Below are 16,163 nucleotides of genomic sequence, written 5' to 3'. Positions count from 1 at the left end.
GTTTGTCTAAGCCTGGAGGGGAGTAGACCTGCCCCTTCCTGCCTGTCTGTGGCTCCATCAGCCACCCTCCCTGGAGGAAGGGCAGACGGGGGCGAGAGAATTGGAGAGCAGGCACTGAGCACGGAGCGCTGCCTGAAGTTAGTCGACCAGCGCCCCAATGAGCCCCGACAAGGAGGACCCCGAGGGCCCCGTGCACATCTGGGGGGTAAGTCTGCCCTGCTGGGCACAGAGCTGGGAAGCCTCAGAGCCGGGAGGAGTCGTGGACAGGCTGCATTCAGGAAAAGCACGGAGCTGTGCTTCTAAAACGTTAATGTGAGCCTGAACCACCTGGGGATGTGGTAAAAATGCAGCTTCTGATGCAACAGGCCTGGAGCGGAGCCTGATTCTGCGTTTCTAAACAGCTCCCAGGTGACTCGCAGACTAGTGAGAGCTGGACGCTCTGGCTCCAGCCTCTCTTCTAACGAGCATCTGGTCTGGCTGCGAGGGGAACCCGTGTGGCTGGGCAGCCCCTGGAGCCGCTTCTGTAACACGTCCCTCCCTCCGGATCCCAGGCTGGGGACAGAAGGCGCATTGTGAGATGTGCAAGATGCAGACTGGGGCCTCTGTGGTGCGAGATTCCACGTGTGCTGGTGAATGTCCAACACGCCGGGCTGCGGGTCGGGGCGGGCCTTGCTATTTTTAGTGTGCGCTGATTTGTGTAAATGTTTCCACCATGGCCGATTTCAAACTTCGGAGGAGAAAAACGCGTGCTTCAGTGGAAAACCGCTTTGCTTAAAAACGGTCTTCTCCGCATGGGGCTCTGGCAAGCCCTTTGAGCTTGTGGTTCTTTAAGTTGTAGATAAAGACGTCCCAGCAGGACAATGCTTGTCTGTAAACATGCATGTAAATTCTGTCTGGGGAGGTTCCGTTGTTTCCCTCCACCCAAGAAGCCAGATTGCATCTATTTACAAACTCATTTCAGTACTTCTGATCTGTGTATGTATCTGTGCTTTGGAATCTCTTTTGAATCAGTTATCACATCTACCTGGGTCTCTCATTAATAATGAATTAAGTAAAACCTTTAATACATGTTTATTTTTAATTTGTACAAGAGTCATGGTTTTTACCTTTTGGGGGAAATTATCCTCTAACACTACTCACGTGAGGTCGCTGAACACAGAGTTGGAAAGAGTTGCATGCCACTAAAGAGTATTTCAGTGTCATTTAGTGTGTTCCCAGTGTTGCACAATTAACAACTCTAGCTCATCAGCCCAAAAGGAAAACTGTGCCCATTAGGAGTCACTCCTGGTTCCTCCTTCCCTCCCAGCCCCTGGCAACCACCAACTTGAATTCTTTATGGATTCACCTATTTTGGATTTTTCATATAAATGGAATCATACAATATAAAACCTTTTTCATTTTTTTTTTTTTTAAGACAGAGTCTCACGTTGTTGCCCAGGCTAGAGTGAGTGCCGTGGCATCAGCCTAGCTCACAGCAACCTCAAACTCCTGGGCTGAAGCGATCCTCCTGCCTCAGCCTCCCGAGTAGCTGGGACTACAGGAATGCACCACCGTGCCCGGCTAAATATTTTGGTATATATATTTTTAGTTGGTCAATTAATTTCTTTCTATTTTTGGTAGAGACGGGGTCTCGCTCAGGCTGGTTTCGAACTCCTGATCTTGAGCGATCCGCCCGCCCCGGCCTCCCAGAGTGCTAGGATTATAGGTGTGAGCCACCGCCTCCTGCCTAAAACCTTTCTCTATCTGGTTTCTTTCATTTAGCATCATGTTTTGGAAGTCGCATTATGTTTTCGTATAGCATTTATCAGTTCTTCATGTTTTTTGTTTTTTTTTTTTAAGACACAGGGGTTTTGCTATGTTGCCCAGGCTAGACTCAAACTCCTGGGCCCAAGCGATCCTCCTGCCGCAGCTCCCCGCTCCCCCTCACGAATAGCTGGGATTACAGGCACCTACTCCCACACCCTACTGGTTCCTTATAGCTGCATTCCATTTGTCTGTATACCACAAATGGCTTATCCATTTACCACTGAATGGACATTTGGGCTGTTGTGAATAATGCTGCTATGGACATGTGTGTACGTGTATTTGCTTGACTATGTGTTTTCAAGTCTTCTGGGGTATATGTCTAGGGATATAATTGCTGGATCCTACGGTAATTCTATGTTTAACTTTTTGAGGAACCACCAAACGGTTTTCTACAGTAGATGAAGATTTTACATTCCTATCAGCAATATACAAGGGTTCTGATTTTTCCAGATCCTTGCCAATACTTGCTAATTGCCATTGTTTTTGGTGGTGGCTGTTTGTTCTTATTTTTTGTTTGTTTTTTGAGACACAGTCTTGCTCTGTTGCCTAGGCTAGAGTGCCGTGGTATCAGCCTAATTCACAGCAACCTCAAACTCCTGGGCTCAAGTAATCCTTCTGCCTCAGTCTCCCAAGTAGCTGGGACTACAGGCATGTGGCATCATGGCTGGCATATATATATATATATATATATATATATATATATATATATATATTTTAGTTGTCTAGCCAATTTCTTTCAAATTTTAGTAGAGACGGGGTCTCACTCTTGCTCAGGCTTGTCTTGAACTCCTGGCCTTCAGCGATCCTCCTGCCTCAACCTTCCAGAGTGCTGGGATTACAAGCGTGAACCACCACACCAAGGCTGTTTTTAAATTATAGCCATCCTAGGGTGTGAAGTGATACCTCCCCTCTGGCTTTTATTTGCATTTCCCTGGTGAGTAAGGATATTGAGCATCTTTTCAAGTGCTTGTTGGCCATTTGTATATCTTCTTTGTATTATCTTCTTTGTATTATCTATTCTTTGTATTATCTATTCCAGTGCTTTGCTCATTTTGAATTGGGTTATCATTTTCTTGTTGAGTTCTAAAAGTGTTACGGACCGACCTTCCACAGCCCCACCGGACAGAAAAGCAGAGACATCGAGGATGTAATTACACAAGAGGAGGTTTATTTTCTGGCTAGCCAGGGTCCAAGCCCCAGAGCACCAACGCAGTGGTCACTCTTGCAGGCAAGGACCCCGACTGGGGTTGCAGCGTGTCTTTTATCCCTATGGTGCATACGCTATGCAGTGGCTGATCACGCGTGGATCATGCATTGACCTTTAACATGATTGGTTGGCTGGCAGCCCCACTATACAGGGGTCCGAACAATGCAAAGTTGGCGCAATCAAGCAAGCAAGCAACAGTTTCCATGGCAAGCAAGCAACAGTTTCCAGAAGCCGGATGTTAGTTCCGGCTTCACTGGGGTGTGGGCCTTGCAGGTGTGCAATGTCTCGACCCCGGCTTCACTGGGGTGTGGGCCTTGCAGGTATGCAATGTCTCGACCCCTCACAAAAGTTCTTTATATATTCTCGATACTAGCCCTTTATCAGATATATGATTTGCAAAAATTTTTCTCCTATTCTCTTGTCTTTTTGCTTTTTTATAAGAGACAGAGTCTTGATTCAGGCTAGATTCAAACTCTTGGCCTTAAGCAATCCTGCCTCAGCCTCCATGAGTAGCCTGTACTACAGGCTCACCACCTTGCCTAGCTTGTCTTTTTACTTTCTTGATAATGTCCTTTGATGTACAACAGTTTTTCATTTTTTAAACTTATTTATTTTTTGAGACAGTCTTGCTCTGTTGCCTGGGCTAGAGTGCCTCAGCATCAGCCCAGCTCACAGCAACCTTAATCTCCTGGGCTCAAGCAATCCTGCTGCCTCAGCCTCCCTAGTAGCTGGGACTACAGGCATGCGCCACCATGCCTGGCTAATTTTTTCTATATATTTTTAGTTGTCCAGCTAATTTCTTTCTTTTTTTTTTTTTTTTTTTTTGAGACAGAGTCTCACTTTGTTGCCCAGGCTAGAGTAAGTGCCATGGCTTCAGCCTAGCTCACAGCAACCTCAAACTCCTGGGCTCAAGCAATCCTCCTGCCTCAGTCTCCTGAGTAGCTGGGACTACAGGCATGAGCCACCATGCCCGGCTAATTTCTTATTAATTGGCCAATTAATTTCTATTTAGTAGAGATGGGGTCTCGCTCTTGCTCAGGCTGGTCTTGAACGCCTGACCTTGGGATCCTCTCACCTCGGCCTCCCAGAGTGCTAGGATTACAGGCGTGAGCCACCACACCCGGCCAAGTTTTTCATTTCGATGACATCACGGTCAACATGAAATAATTGAAAGGCTCAGAATCCAGTTTAAAAGAGTTTATTCAAGTGTAGAACTGAGGACAGCCATCTGGAAAACACAGACTCCAGAGAAACAAGGCCGATGCTTCAAAGCAGAAAAGTTAAAGGCTTATTTCGATAGGCAGAAAACAAACAAACAAAAAAAAAAGAATAGCAGAATTACAACATTTCCCGTACAAGGTTGGTTTATGAGTTACAGCAATCTGATTAGTAACAGCTAATTTATTTTCTTTTTCCAATGTAAAAGAATATGTCTAACATAACATCTTAGACAATGTGATAGTCAGGAGGTCTTTGTGTAAGACAGCAAAGAGGGCAGTTAATCTGTAATGAAGATCAACAAGAAAGAGGGAAGGGGTCTTCTCTGGGGCCCTTTTACAACGTTTTATAATGCAATGTAGGTAAGGGGAAAAATCTGTAATCCCAACACGGTGGTTACAGCTGCCTGTTAGTGACCTAGGTCCCATTATCACACTCCTTTTAATGCTCAAAATAATTTAAAGTTCCAATAGCTTTGATTTTTGAATTATTCATTTTCACATTATATATAGGCTGGCTTCTGCACACCACTAGAAACTGTGTTTGGCCTGCCTAGTGTCATTTTCTGTGATCAAAGAGAGTTGTCTAATGGGGAAAGGACTTGAATAAACATTTGTTCAAAGATATACAAATGGCCAACAAGAATATGAAAAGAATGTTCAACATCACTAATCATTAGGGAAATGCAAATCAAAACCAAAATGAGATACGATCTCATCCCTGTTAGCATTGCTACTATAAAAAAAAAAAAAAAAAAGAAAGAAAGAAAAACACCAGGCCAGGCGAGGTGGCTCACACCTGTAATCCTAGCACTCTGGGAGGCCGAGGTGGGAAGATAGTTTGAGCTCAGGAGTTCGAGACCAGCCTGAGCAAGAACGAGACCCCCATCTCTACTAAAAATAGAAATAAATTAGCTGGGCAACTAAAAATATATAGAAAAAATTAGCTGGGCGTGGTGGCGCATGCCCGTAGTCCCAGCTCCTGGGGAGGCTGAGGCAGGAGGATTGCTTGAGCCCAAGAGTTTGAGGTTGCTGTGAGCTAGGCCGACACCATTGCACTCTAGCCCAGGCAAATGAGTGAGACTCTGTCTCAAAAAAACAAACAAACAAAAAAAACCTGCAAAAAACAAAAAATAACAAGTGTTGGTGAGGATGTGACGAAATTGGACCCCTTGTACACTGTTGATGAGAATGTAAAATGGTGTAGCTGCTGTGGAAAACAATAGGATGATTCCTAAAAAAATTAAAAATAGAAATACCATATGATCCAGCAATCCCACTTCTGGGTATATATCCAAAAAAATTGAAAGCAAGGTCTCAATGAGGTGCTTGTACACTCATGTTCATTGCAGTGTCCGTCACAATCAGTCACAATCAGATAGTAGGTAGAAGCAACCCAAGTGTCCATCAACAGATGAATAGATAAACAAAATGTATATACACACAGAGGACAACTATTCAGTCTTACAAAGGAAGGAGATCTTATCACGTGTTATAATTTGAATGAACCCTGAAGACATTATGCTATAAGCCGTAAGTTAGTCACAAAAAGACAAATACTGCATGATTCCACTTGTACAAGGCATCTAGAGTGATCAAACCCATGGAAACAGAAAGTAGAATGGTGGTTGCTTGGGGCTGCAGAGGGGAGAAAGGGGAAGTTGTTTATGGGGAGAGAGTTTCTGTTTTGCAAGATGAAAAGTTCTGGAGCTCTGTGTCATAACAATGTGAATACATTTATCACTACTGAACTGGAGTTGTTTTTTTTTTTGACACAGAGTTCGCTTTGTTGCCCAGGCTAGAGTGAGTGCCCTGGCGTCAGCCTAGCTCACAGCAACCTCAATCTCCTGGGCTCAAGCAATCCTCCTGCCTCAGCCTCCCGAGTAGCTGGGACTACAGGCATGCGCCACCATGCCCGGCTCATTTCTTCTATATGTGTTAGTTGGCCAGTTAATTTCTTTCTATTTATAGTAGAGACAGGGTCTCACTCTTGCTCAGGCTGGTTTCCAACTCCTGACCTCAAGCGATCCTCCCATCTCAGCCTCCCAGAGTGCTAGGATTACAGGCGTGAGCCACCAAGCCCAGCCCTGAACTGGACATTTTTAGATGGTTAAGATGGTTAAGTTTTTATGTTACGTGTTTGCGGGGCAGGGAGTTTAATCACTACTTTTAAAAATAATAGTGAAGTTTAAAAAAAGACAGGTGTCTACCCAGGGTAATGTGTAACTGACAGAAACTGCTTGGGTCCCGAGAAGCTACGTGAGGGCCTTGCTGTCATGCTCTCCGTCCGTGCTGCCCGGGGCACACTCCCTTCTGCGACACGCACTCGCTGATAGATGAGGTCAAATTCTGTTCTTGGTAAGAAAACACATAGGGACCTTGTCGCATCTTGGAGGTTTACCTATCAGGTGTGTCAGAGCGTGATCGGCAGCCTCCCTTCCTTGGGGACATCTGATAGAAGGCTGGACCCGAGCTCAACTGAGGACAGAGCGTGGGGCGGACTGACTTGGACGGCGCACGTGTCTTCCTGCCTCTTCTCTGCTCACGTCCTTGCAGACTTGGGCTCCGTGGGCCAGGTGGCGTGCGGGGGCGGGAGAGGCTTCTCACAGAGGGCGCTGGGGGGAGGGAGACGGTGACTGTGGGTATCGGGCTTGGGAGGTCTTTGCAGTGGACCCGACTGGACACCCCGTCTCCCTGCCCCAGACAAGGAGCCCTGCCTGTGTGAAGGGTGATAGTTGGATCCCCTCTGGAACCTGTTAATTATTCCTCCCTTATCTAAACCTGGAATGTGAGAAGGGACAAACAGCAGCGGAGCAGCCCAGCTATGCGAGGCATGCAAAGTTTATTAGGCCCAGGGACACGTGAGGGTTGGACTTAGGTCACGACCCTCCCTCCACCCAGGCAATTGTTCAAAGGCATTTTGTCCCAGACCAGCCGCCTCACCCTTCACGTTCCTGGGATGTGTGATAGAAAGAACTACATATAGACAATCAATACTTAGGTTATTTTTAATGCAGATTCTTGGCAAACAACTTAGAAACTGGCCTCCTGGTTTTTGTTGGGTTTTTTTTTTTTTTTTTTTTTTTTGAGACAGAGCCTTGCTCTGTTGCCTGGGCTAGAGTGCTGTGGCGTCAGCCTAGCTCACAGCAACCTCAAACTCCTGGGCTCAATGGATCCTCTTGCCTCAGCCTCCTGAGTAGCTGGGACTGCAGGCATGCGCCACCATGCCTGGCTAATTTTTTCTCTATATATATTAGTTGGCCAATTAATTTCTATTTATAGTAGAGACGGGGTCTCGCTTTTGCTAAGGCTGGTTTCAAACTCCTGAACTTGAGCAATCCGCCCGTCTCGGCCTCCCAGAGTGCTAGGATTACAGGCGTGAGCCACCGCGCCCGGCCCGAGACTCTTGTTTTTTTTAAAAAAATAAATGAATAAATAAATAAAAATAAACTGTATGTCCTTGGAAGATACCTTGTAAGACTTTACTGGTTATCTGTACTTCAAGGTAAAAGTGTGTATTTTTTATTTATTTATTTTGAGACAGAGTCTTGCTTTGTTGCCCAGGCTAGAGTGAGTGCCGTGGCGTCAGCCTAGCTCACAGCAACCTCAGACTCCTGGGCTCAAGTGCCACATTCCAGGCAGCTGCAGGATGGAGAAAGGGACAAAGAGGAAAGGTTTCTGGAAGCCACTATATGGCATTTTTTTGCATGCATTGCATTAAATAGAACTTTGTCATATCTCTGTACCAAGTGCAAGGGTGATGGGGAAATGTCTTTATTTTGGGCAGCCCAGGTCTTGCCCACAATTCTATCACTGTAGAAGGGGGACTGATCAATTGGATTTGTGGATGGGGAGGGGCAAACACTAGCAGTCTGTACAATAGAGGTTGGTGGCAAACTTTAAAAATTCCAGAACATTCTGAGCAGAGGTGAGATCAGCAGTGACTGAAGTCCTGGCATCATTGTCTGCTCTCAGAACAGCCCAGAGGTTTGCCAGCCTGCTGTGTGGTGTGGTGCTAATCTAACATTTTAGGTCCTAGTTAAATTTATCTTATTAAAACATTTGTTTTTAATTCTGAAAAGCTTTACTTTTGGAAAGATAATTTTTATTTCCTGTTTTCTTATTACAACAGTAACAGAACACTGCTATTTCCCCTCCCCTATCCCGTCAATCACCAAGTTTTGTCAAATTTACATGCTAAATATCTCTCAAATGTGTCTACAGCAAAAAACTTCCACCTCTCTCTCACCCCATTGCCAAATCCAGTGGTCTCTTGTCCCCTCATCGAGTTGTCCCTGTCCCCTGGGCAGCCAAAGTGAACTTTAAAAGCACAGACATGGGCCAGGCGCAGTGGCTCACGCCTGTAATCCTAGCACTCTGGGAGGCCCAGGCAGGAGGATCGCTTGAGGTCAGGAGTTCCAAACCAGCCTGAGCAAGAGCGAGACCCCGTCTCTACTATAAATAGAAAGAAATTAATTGGACAACTAATATATATAGAAAAAATTAGCCGGGCATGGTGGCGCATGCCTGTAGTCCCAGCTACTCGGGAGGCTGAGGCAGGAGGATTGCTTGAGCCCAGGAGTTTGAGGTTGCTGTGAGCTAGGCTGACACGGCGGCACTCACTCTAGCCTGGGCATCAAAGCGAAACTCTGTCTCAAAAAAACCACTCTCCAAACTCATAAACACTTAAACACTCTCCCAAACTCTTAAAGCCTTCCCTATGCTCCTAGAACAAAAAGCTAGCTCCTCAACATGATCTACAAGTGCTAAATATAATCTGGCCCTGCCCACCTTCCCAGTGTCAATGGGGGAAAAAACCCAAACTCTGTAAAATAATTTTTACATTTTTTTGAGACAGAATCTCACTTTGTTGCCCAGGCTAGAGTGGCGTCAGCCTAGCTCACAGCAACCTCAAACTCCATGAGCCACCAATTTTAAAGAGATTTACTCAGAGCCAAATTTGAGGACCATGACCCGGAGCCACACCCAAGAAGCCTTGAGCAAGTGGGTTACAGTTTGGTTTTATACCTTTCAGGGAGACAGGGGTTACAGGTAAAGTCATAAATCAATACATGGGAGGCACACCTTGGTTTGGCCCAAAAAGGTGGGTTTAAAGATTCTTTGGCTTGTAATTGGTGTAAGACATGAAGCTTTGTCTAAAGGCTTGCAGTGTTTTATCATAGGAGCTGTTTATCAGAGATAAGACACCTGACATATTTGTCCTGTAAACTGAGGATCTGTAGGTTTGTCTTGCAAACCCTTAGGGCTGTTAATGAGTTCCAAAGGATGTCCCCAAGAAGGGAGGGGGGCATGATAAGGGATGTCTGACTTCCTTCCTCCTGGCAGGCAATTTAATTTTAGGATATTCTTTTGGCCTGGAGGGGTTCCGTTTAGTCAGCTGGTGGGGAGGTGAGCCTTAAAATTTATTCTAGTTCACACCAGCCTCCTCCCACGTGCTTCCACTCTGCTTTGTGTCCCGTGGCCACACTCTCTTCTACCACAGGGCCTTGGCACATACTGTTCCCTATCTGGAAGCTTTCTCTACCGCCCATCCCCACCCTCCCTTGCCTCTTTAAACTCTGTTGATCCTCCCAATCCCTGCTCAAGGTCACTTTTGCAGGGAAGGCTTCCCTGAGCAGCTCCACCCTGTCCCCCTCCCCACCACAGCTTCAAACGCCTTTTATAGTTAAAAAATTCATCAGTAGGGAGGAGGGGGGCAAGGGCAATATACCTAACCTTAACATTTGTACCCCCGCAATATGCTGGATAAAAAAATAATAATAATAATAAATTCATCACTGTACTTTACTGATTGGACTAAATTCTGTTTCCCCAACTAGAGTCTAAGCCCCACGAGGCCAAGACTATTTTTGCACCCTGTTGTATTTCCCCTCGAATACAGCAGGAGGTTCAATAAATGGAAATATTAATATATTGCTGAAATTAAAATTATCTCACATTCCAGAATTATCCATAATCTCATGTTTCCAGATCCTAAGTGTTCTAAAATTGTGTGTTGACATTCATGTTTACATTTTGTGTTAGTGGTGATGATATTAGAACTGGGATCTCTTGGCCAAGCACTTTCCCCATTCAAACTCGATCTAACCCGAGAGGTTAAGAGGACCAAAGCTGTGGCCCAAGGGGGGGAGGAGGAGGAGGAGGAAAATTGGCTCTCTTCCGGAACTTCTTTCCCACAATGACAAAATCCTAATGTCATTTCCCCATGAGAAACCAAACTGTAGAGCGGGGAAGAGTCAGGGGAGAGAGAGCCTGTCAGCACTCAGCACTGGTCCTGTAACTGCTTTTCCTTTTAAAGTGATTTTTTGGCTTTCACCAGAAGTGGTTTCAAAACACATCAGCTTCTTGGAAACGTACGTGCTCCCAAGACACACCCCAGCCTGCTATCTTTAATTAACCAAAAAGTCCTTGGGTTAATCAGTTTATTATTGTCATGTAATACCCCGCAGGGAAAATAGGCTTCCCGGGGCAGGTGCCCCGCCTGGCCCCGGGCAGAAGCAGGGCAGGGCAGGGCAGGGCAGGGCAGGGCAGGGCAGGGCAGGGCAGGGCAGGGCAGGGCAGGGCAGGGCAGGGCAGGGCTGGGGCGAGGCTCAGCACCAGAATCTGCCATCGCTGTGGACCCCCGCGGCAGCGCTGGTGGGTGACACATAAATATGGAAGCCCTGAAAACCTAAAGAAAGGTCGCCTGCAGTGGGCGAGGGCCTAGGCCGCACACCTAGGGTCTGGGGATCCAGGCGGGGGAAGGACCCCGGCAGGGACGGTGCCCGCCCCCCGCCCTGGGCCGCTCCCCACCGGCCGAGCTCCCAGGTCCGTGTGGAGCGCAAAGGGCCCGGCCTGACGGGAGGAGCCGGGCGGGCGGAGGAAACAGGCCCAGGTGGGGGCTGTCCCAGGCCCGCCAGGCGGAGGGACACACGAGGGCCGCCGCGCTCCCCGCCGCACGCTCCGCGGCCTCCAGCGCTGAGGCCCCGAAAACTGCCGGGCGAGCGTTGGTGACGCCGCCATGGCTGTGCCTGAGCCCGGCAAGCCCCAGGTACTGCGGCCCCACCTCCTGGCCTGTGGGCCCGACCACTCCCCCCTCCCCCACCCCCGCACATCCGGGAAGTCGAGTCAGGGGCTGGGAGGGCGGCGTCCGCTACGGACACCTCAGTTCTCATCGCCCAAAAGCAGGGAGAAGTGGGGGATCTGGGCCAAGAAGCCGGTCTCTTGATTTCTCTGCATTTGGCAAGACTGATGATTGCAAACTCTGCACGTTGATTGGTTGATTGGTCAACCAATCAACGGTTGGTTGGTTGGTTGCCCAACCCGTCCCCTGCCTTTCACCCCCAATAGTTGACCTACCCCTACCCCCCCCCCATTAAAGTGCATTTTCTTTGGAGACTTTTTCAAAGTCTTTGGAATAATTGGAAATCTCTGGTCTTGCTGCATCTTCTTTGCAAAGCACGGTCTTAGGGCCGTGACACAGAAGCAGCAAGACAGCAAGCGAACTTGGTGAAAGGAAATAAATGCTGGGTCCTCCCTTGTGAATAGGGACAGCCCCCGCCCCCCAGCGCACACGCACAGAGGCTGGTGCACGTCATCCTCGCTGTCTCCCGCACCCAGGAGCCCTGGCCGTGATTCTGGAGTTTGCTGGGGTTGCCAGGAACAGTACCGAACACGTCGTGCGCTCCCAGGCACTGACTATGAATGAGAGGACTGAATCACTCAATTGCCTGGACTGGTGCCACAGCAAATAAAACAGGGAGTGTGTCCTATCAAGATGAAAACGTGTGGAACTTGTGAGATGTTGCTCTAGATTTTGGCCACTTGACCTGGCGTGCCCCAGGGCAGCCAAACATGTGCCGAGATCAGGCGGCTGGTGCTGGCTGGTGCTGGCCGGTCCCCGAGCTGGCCGGACCGGGACCAGCATCTGTGACTCACTTTCTCCAGGGAGCTGGAGGTAGTATTTACTAATTTCCCAGTAGTGATGCATACACAGAAAATAGCATCTCTGGGCCACTCTGAGTTCCTTAAAAAGGAAAGCAGGAAACTCTCCCAGTTGCACGTTATTTGGGCAAAACCTGAGTCCCCACTAGGGAGATCTGGCTGCAGGCTTCCTGGCAGGGACAGCCTCTATGAAGTCTCAGTTGACCCCGTCTGCTGTCCCGGTGTTACCTAGTGGGGTAGGGTCAGTGACAACACAGCTGTTGCTTTCCACTTGTTGCTGTCAGAAATAACTCTTCCACTCACTCACCACGAGCCTGTCGGGTGGAGGCTTCAGCAATGAGGAAATGCCGCAGACTGTTCCAATAGGACGGGGCCGGGCCTGCAGTCTCCAGGGGGCACCCACTTGCTTAGTCAAACCCCAGACATTTAATTGAAAAGCAGAAGCGAAAGGAAGACAAGGTTCCTGAAAGGGTTATTCTGACTTGGACTGGCTATAAAAATGCTATTGGCTGTTACTCCGCGTGGCCAAAGTGCACCCAGAATGTCTTCTCCCTCCATCTAGCGAGTTTGTTACTTTGGCTAGAAGGAGGCACACAGCACTCTGCTCTTCCAGAGCAAAGATGGAGCAACAGCCTCAGTTCAAGACGGATGGGGTGAGTGCGTTGCCCAGTGAAGGGGCCGAGAGCAGCCCCCACTGCCAGGGCCTGTGCAGCCTTCCTGGAGAGTCCCTGGGGGCTCCTGGTGTTGCAGAGGGAGCTCTGTGCTAGAAGGGGTCATTTCAGGGGACCTGCCCCTCAGAGTCCACCCAGCAGCTGGACTTGTACAGAGGGGAGAGGAGAGGTTTAGAGACAAGTGCTCTTTTGGGAATCGTTCTACTGGAACATCCTTTAAAAGCAGTACCTGTCACCGAATTAAAGAGACTCAAATTGTTAATTTGTCCCAACTTCGACCAAATGTGTTTGGTGACAAAATGCTTACACATTTGGAGAGATTTGTTTTGTTTTGTTTTGTTTTGATTTTGGCTTCAGAGCATTAAACTTTTCAGCAAGTAACATAGCTGAGCTGCATGAAAACAAGATAAACTCAGAAAAGGTGCTGCTAGACTTTAATTCAGTTTGAATCTGTCTCAGAGCTTCCCTACCTTTTAGATGATGAGGCTACCCTTTTTTTTTTAGAGACCAAAGATTTTTGTGGACCTCCCACCATATAATTGCAGTTTACTTTTTAGATGCTCTTGATTGAGGGAAATGGATAATGACAGAAAGGCAACGTGGATTTATGAACGCTTTAAGGGATTTATTGACAATTTATTCATCCTGATAGCATCGGCTTATATTTAGAGTGGGGGAAGAGGAATATACATTTGTGCAAAATAGTCCTTATTCAGGCATGGACGTGAGACCCAGGCCATGGGCAGGCTGGAAACACGCTCTGCAGGGCACAGGTGAAGAGTGAGTCTGGGAGGTAGGATCGCCTAGGATTCATCCCTGCTCCATCCTATTCTAGCTCCAGAACTTGGGCAACTTCTTTAACTCCTCTGTGCCTCAGTTTTCTCGTCTGTAGAGTGGGAATAATAGCCATATCACCTCACTGAGTGCTGGCACAATGAAATGAAATAATGTATGCGAAGTGCCTAGCACATAGTGAATTCTCCTGTGAATCTTACTTCACCATTACCCTTTAGAGACACTGTTGACACTTGTCGCTGGATAATTCTCAGCTGGGGGGGGGGGGCCTGCCCTGCACATTGTGGATGTTTAGCAGCATCCCTGGCCTCTACCCAGTAGATGCCAGTAGCACCTTCCCCAAGGTGTGACAACCAAATGTCCCCTAGAGGGCAGAATCCACTGCCTTAGGGCTTACTGAGCACCTTCACTTGGATTATCTTGTTTGAGTCTGGCAACTAGGAAAGTGCTAGATGAAGTGTTATCTCCTCTACTCTATAGAAAAGAAACTGAGATGATGAGACTCAGGTGTTTGGGAGGTCCTGGTCTGGTCTCTGCCAGACAGAAGGGCAGTGACCACCAGGCCCCCCGGTGCAGCTGCAGAAAGGAAAGGAAATGCCCACGTGCGGCAAGCCCTGAAAGGAAACGATTCAAATGGCCATCTGCAGAGATGCGGGCTGATCCTGGGCTCACTCGGCTCTCTGGGGAGGGAAGCCTTCTGCCCGGCCAGGCAAGGTGAAATCGGAGATGAGCTTCCCCTTCCTGAAGGCAGCCTGCCCCTTGGGAAGAGAGCCAGGGCACACGCCGGACTTCTCGGGGGACTTCAAAACAAAGCTGTCCAGTGGCTTGTGGGAATCTGGAGGGTCATTAAGTGAAGCTGGCAGGGGATTTAGCAGCCGAGGAGAAAGGAGGGGCGTGCGGAGGCTGCACGGTCTGGTGAGGAGGCTGCCAGGCAGTGGGAGGGCCCAGCTCACTGTCCCTCTGTCCCTCAGTGGCTGTGTGACCGTGGCCTCACTGGCCTTTGCTCTTCTCACATGTAGAGAGAAAAAAAACCCGGTATCTGTCAGATGCGCATCAGGGACTTTCTAACAGGAAAAGAGACTTTTGGCCAGAAAGAAAATAAAATGGGTGGGGAAAAAATAAAAAGATAGACAACAAAGCACTCTACAGCCACGTAAGAATTGTTGGATAAAGTCCCCCTCTCCAGGCCGGGCGCGGTGGCTCACGCCTGTAATCCTAGCACTCTGGGAGGCCGAGGCGGGCGGATTGCTCGAGGCCAGGAGTTCGAAACCAGCCTGAGCAAGAGTGAGACCCCATTTCTACTATAAATAGAAAGAAATTAATTGGCCAAATAATATATGTATAAAAAATTAGCCGGGCATGGTGGTGCGTGCCTGTAGCCCCAGCTACTCGGGAGGCTGAGGCAGGAGGATTGCTCGAGCCCAGGAGTTTGAGGTTGCTGTGAGCTGGGCTGACGCCACGGCACTCACTCTAGCCTGGGCAACAAAGCGAGACTCTGTCTCAAAAAAATAACTAAACAAATAAATAAAAGAGAAGGGACTGAGGCACAGAGAAGCCCAGTAAGTTGCACAAGGCCACATAGCCCTGGGCTCCAGAGCTGTGCTCTAAACCACCCCAGTGACAAGATAAGAGCCTGCTGGGTACTGCTGGCCTCTAACACACCTCTAGCTCTAAAATGTTGTGACGTTTATCTCTCCTCGCTGCCAGTTTGTGAAACTTTGAGTTCGGTCGTGTGATCAAGTGACTAAAGTGTTAAGATTCATAAGAGCTCATCTTCCCAGGGATATTGGCAGTCTGACCCGAGACCCCTGAGGAAGAAAAGTCTGGAACAGAACGTCTCTCTGAGGGCGGAAACTGAGAGGCAGGTTCCCGAGGGGGCAAATCAGTGCAGAGTTTATCTGGGCCGAAATTGAGGATTGAAGCCTGGGAAACAATGGGAAGGAGAGGCTGAGTTTTTTTGGTTTTTTTTTTGTTTGTTTGTTTGTTTGTTTTTAAGAAAAAAGGACAAGTCAGGAGAGGAGGGATGCCCAAAGTAGTGTGGCAGGAATTGGCACTGGTTTCCGGGAATAGCACTGATCCGTGATTGGCTGTGCGTTGTTGAGCTGCAGGGTGTGAGTTTCGGTGTCTAGTGTGGCTCTGGGCGGTGACTGCTTGGCCACTCGGTGACACTCAGAGCCCGCAGAGCAAGTGGGTTTCTGAGCTTGAGGGTGGAGTGGGACGTGACGGCTGTCACATTTCAGCGCTGCTCGGGTCCTGGTCGTTTAGAGGGGCCTTGCATTCCTCTGATAAGACGTTTCTTCTGTTTCTCAAGGTGGTTGATTGACTAAAGTCTCATGAGATTCTCTGCATTGTGAGGAGGAAGCCGGTTTACTGAGGGCAGGGCTCAGGGTCGGGACCCCTCCCCTTAGCCTGGGAGAAGAGCCCCAACTGCTCACATCTGGGGGAAGCTCCAGGGCTTCTCATTTTGGCAAACTGACTGGAGACCTGCACGTCCTCCTCAGCCCCGCCCCTCCCCCCAGCCCC

The 16,163-nt window shown here is 48.4% G+C and overlaps 1 protein-coding gene across 3 annotated transcripts in view; it reads left to right on the top strand.

Moving 5' to 3' along the window:
- Positions 1-16,163, top strand: part of SLC2A5 (solute carrier family 2 member 5) — a 31,593-nt gene continuing 15,430 nt past the window's right edge. Inside the window, exon 1 of one of the 3 annotated variants that reach the window (XM_075993768.1) lies at positions 1-205. In XM_075993768.1, the coding sequence (XP_075849883.1) occupies positions 158-205 (48 nt within the window). In that variant the 5' untranslated portion in view covers positions 1-157. Of the gene's footprint in view, positions 206-11,125; positions 11,282-12,555; positions 12,828-16,163 lie in introns of those variants that run through there. The other 2 variants (XM_012791472.3, XM_012791471.2) reach the window with 2 other exon arrangements.

This window comes from Microcebus murinus, chromosome 2 (assembly GCF_040939455.1).
Source record: "Microcebus murinus isolate Inina chromosome 2, M.murinus_Inina_mat1.0, whole genome shotgun sequence".
Classification (NCBI taxonomy): domain Eukaryota; kingdom Metazoa; phylum Chordata; class Mammalia; order Primates; family Cheirogaleidae; genus Microcebus; species Microcebus murinus.
Note: the sequence above shows the minus strand (reverse complement) of the source record. Positions and strands in the feature narration are given on the sequence as shown.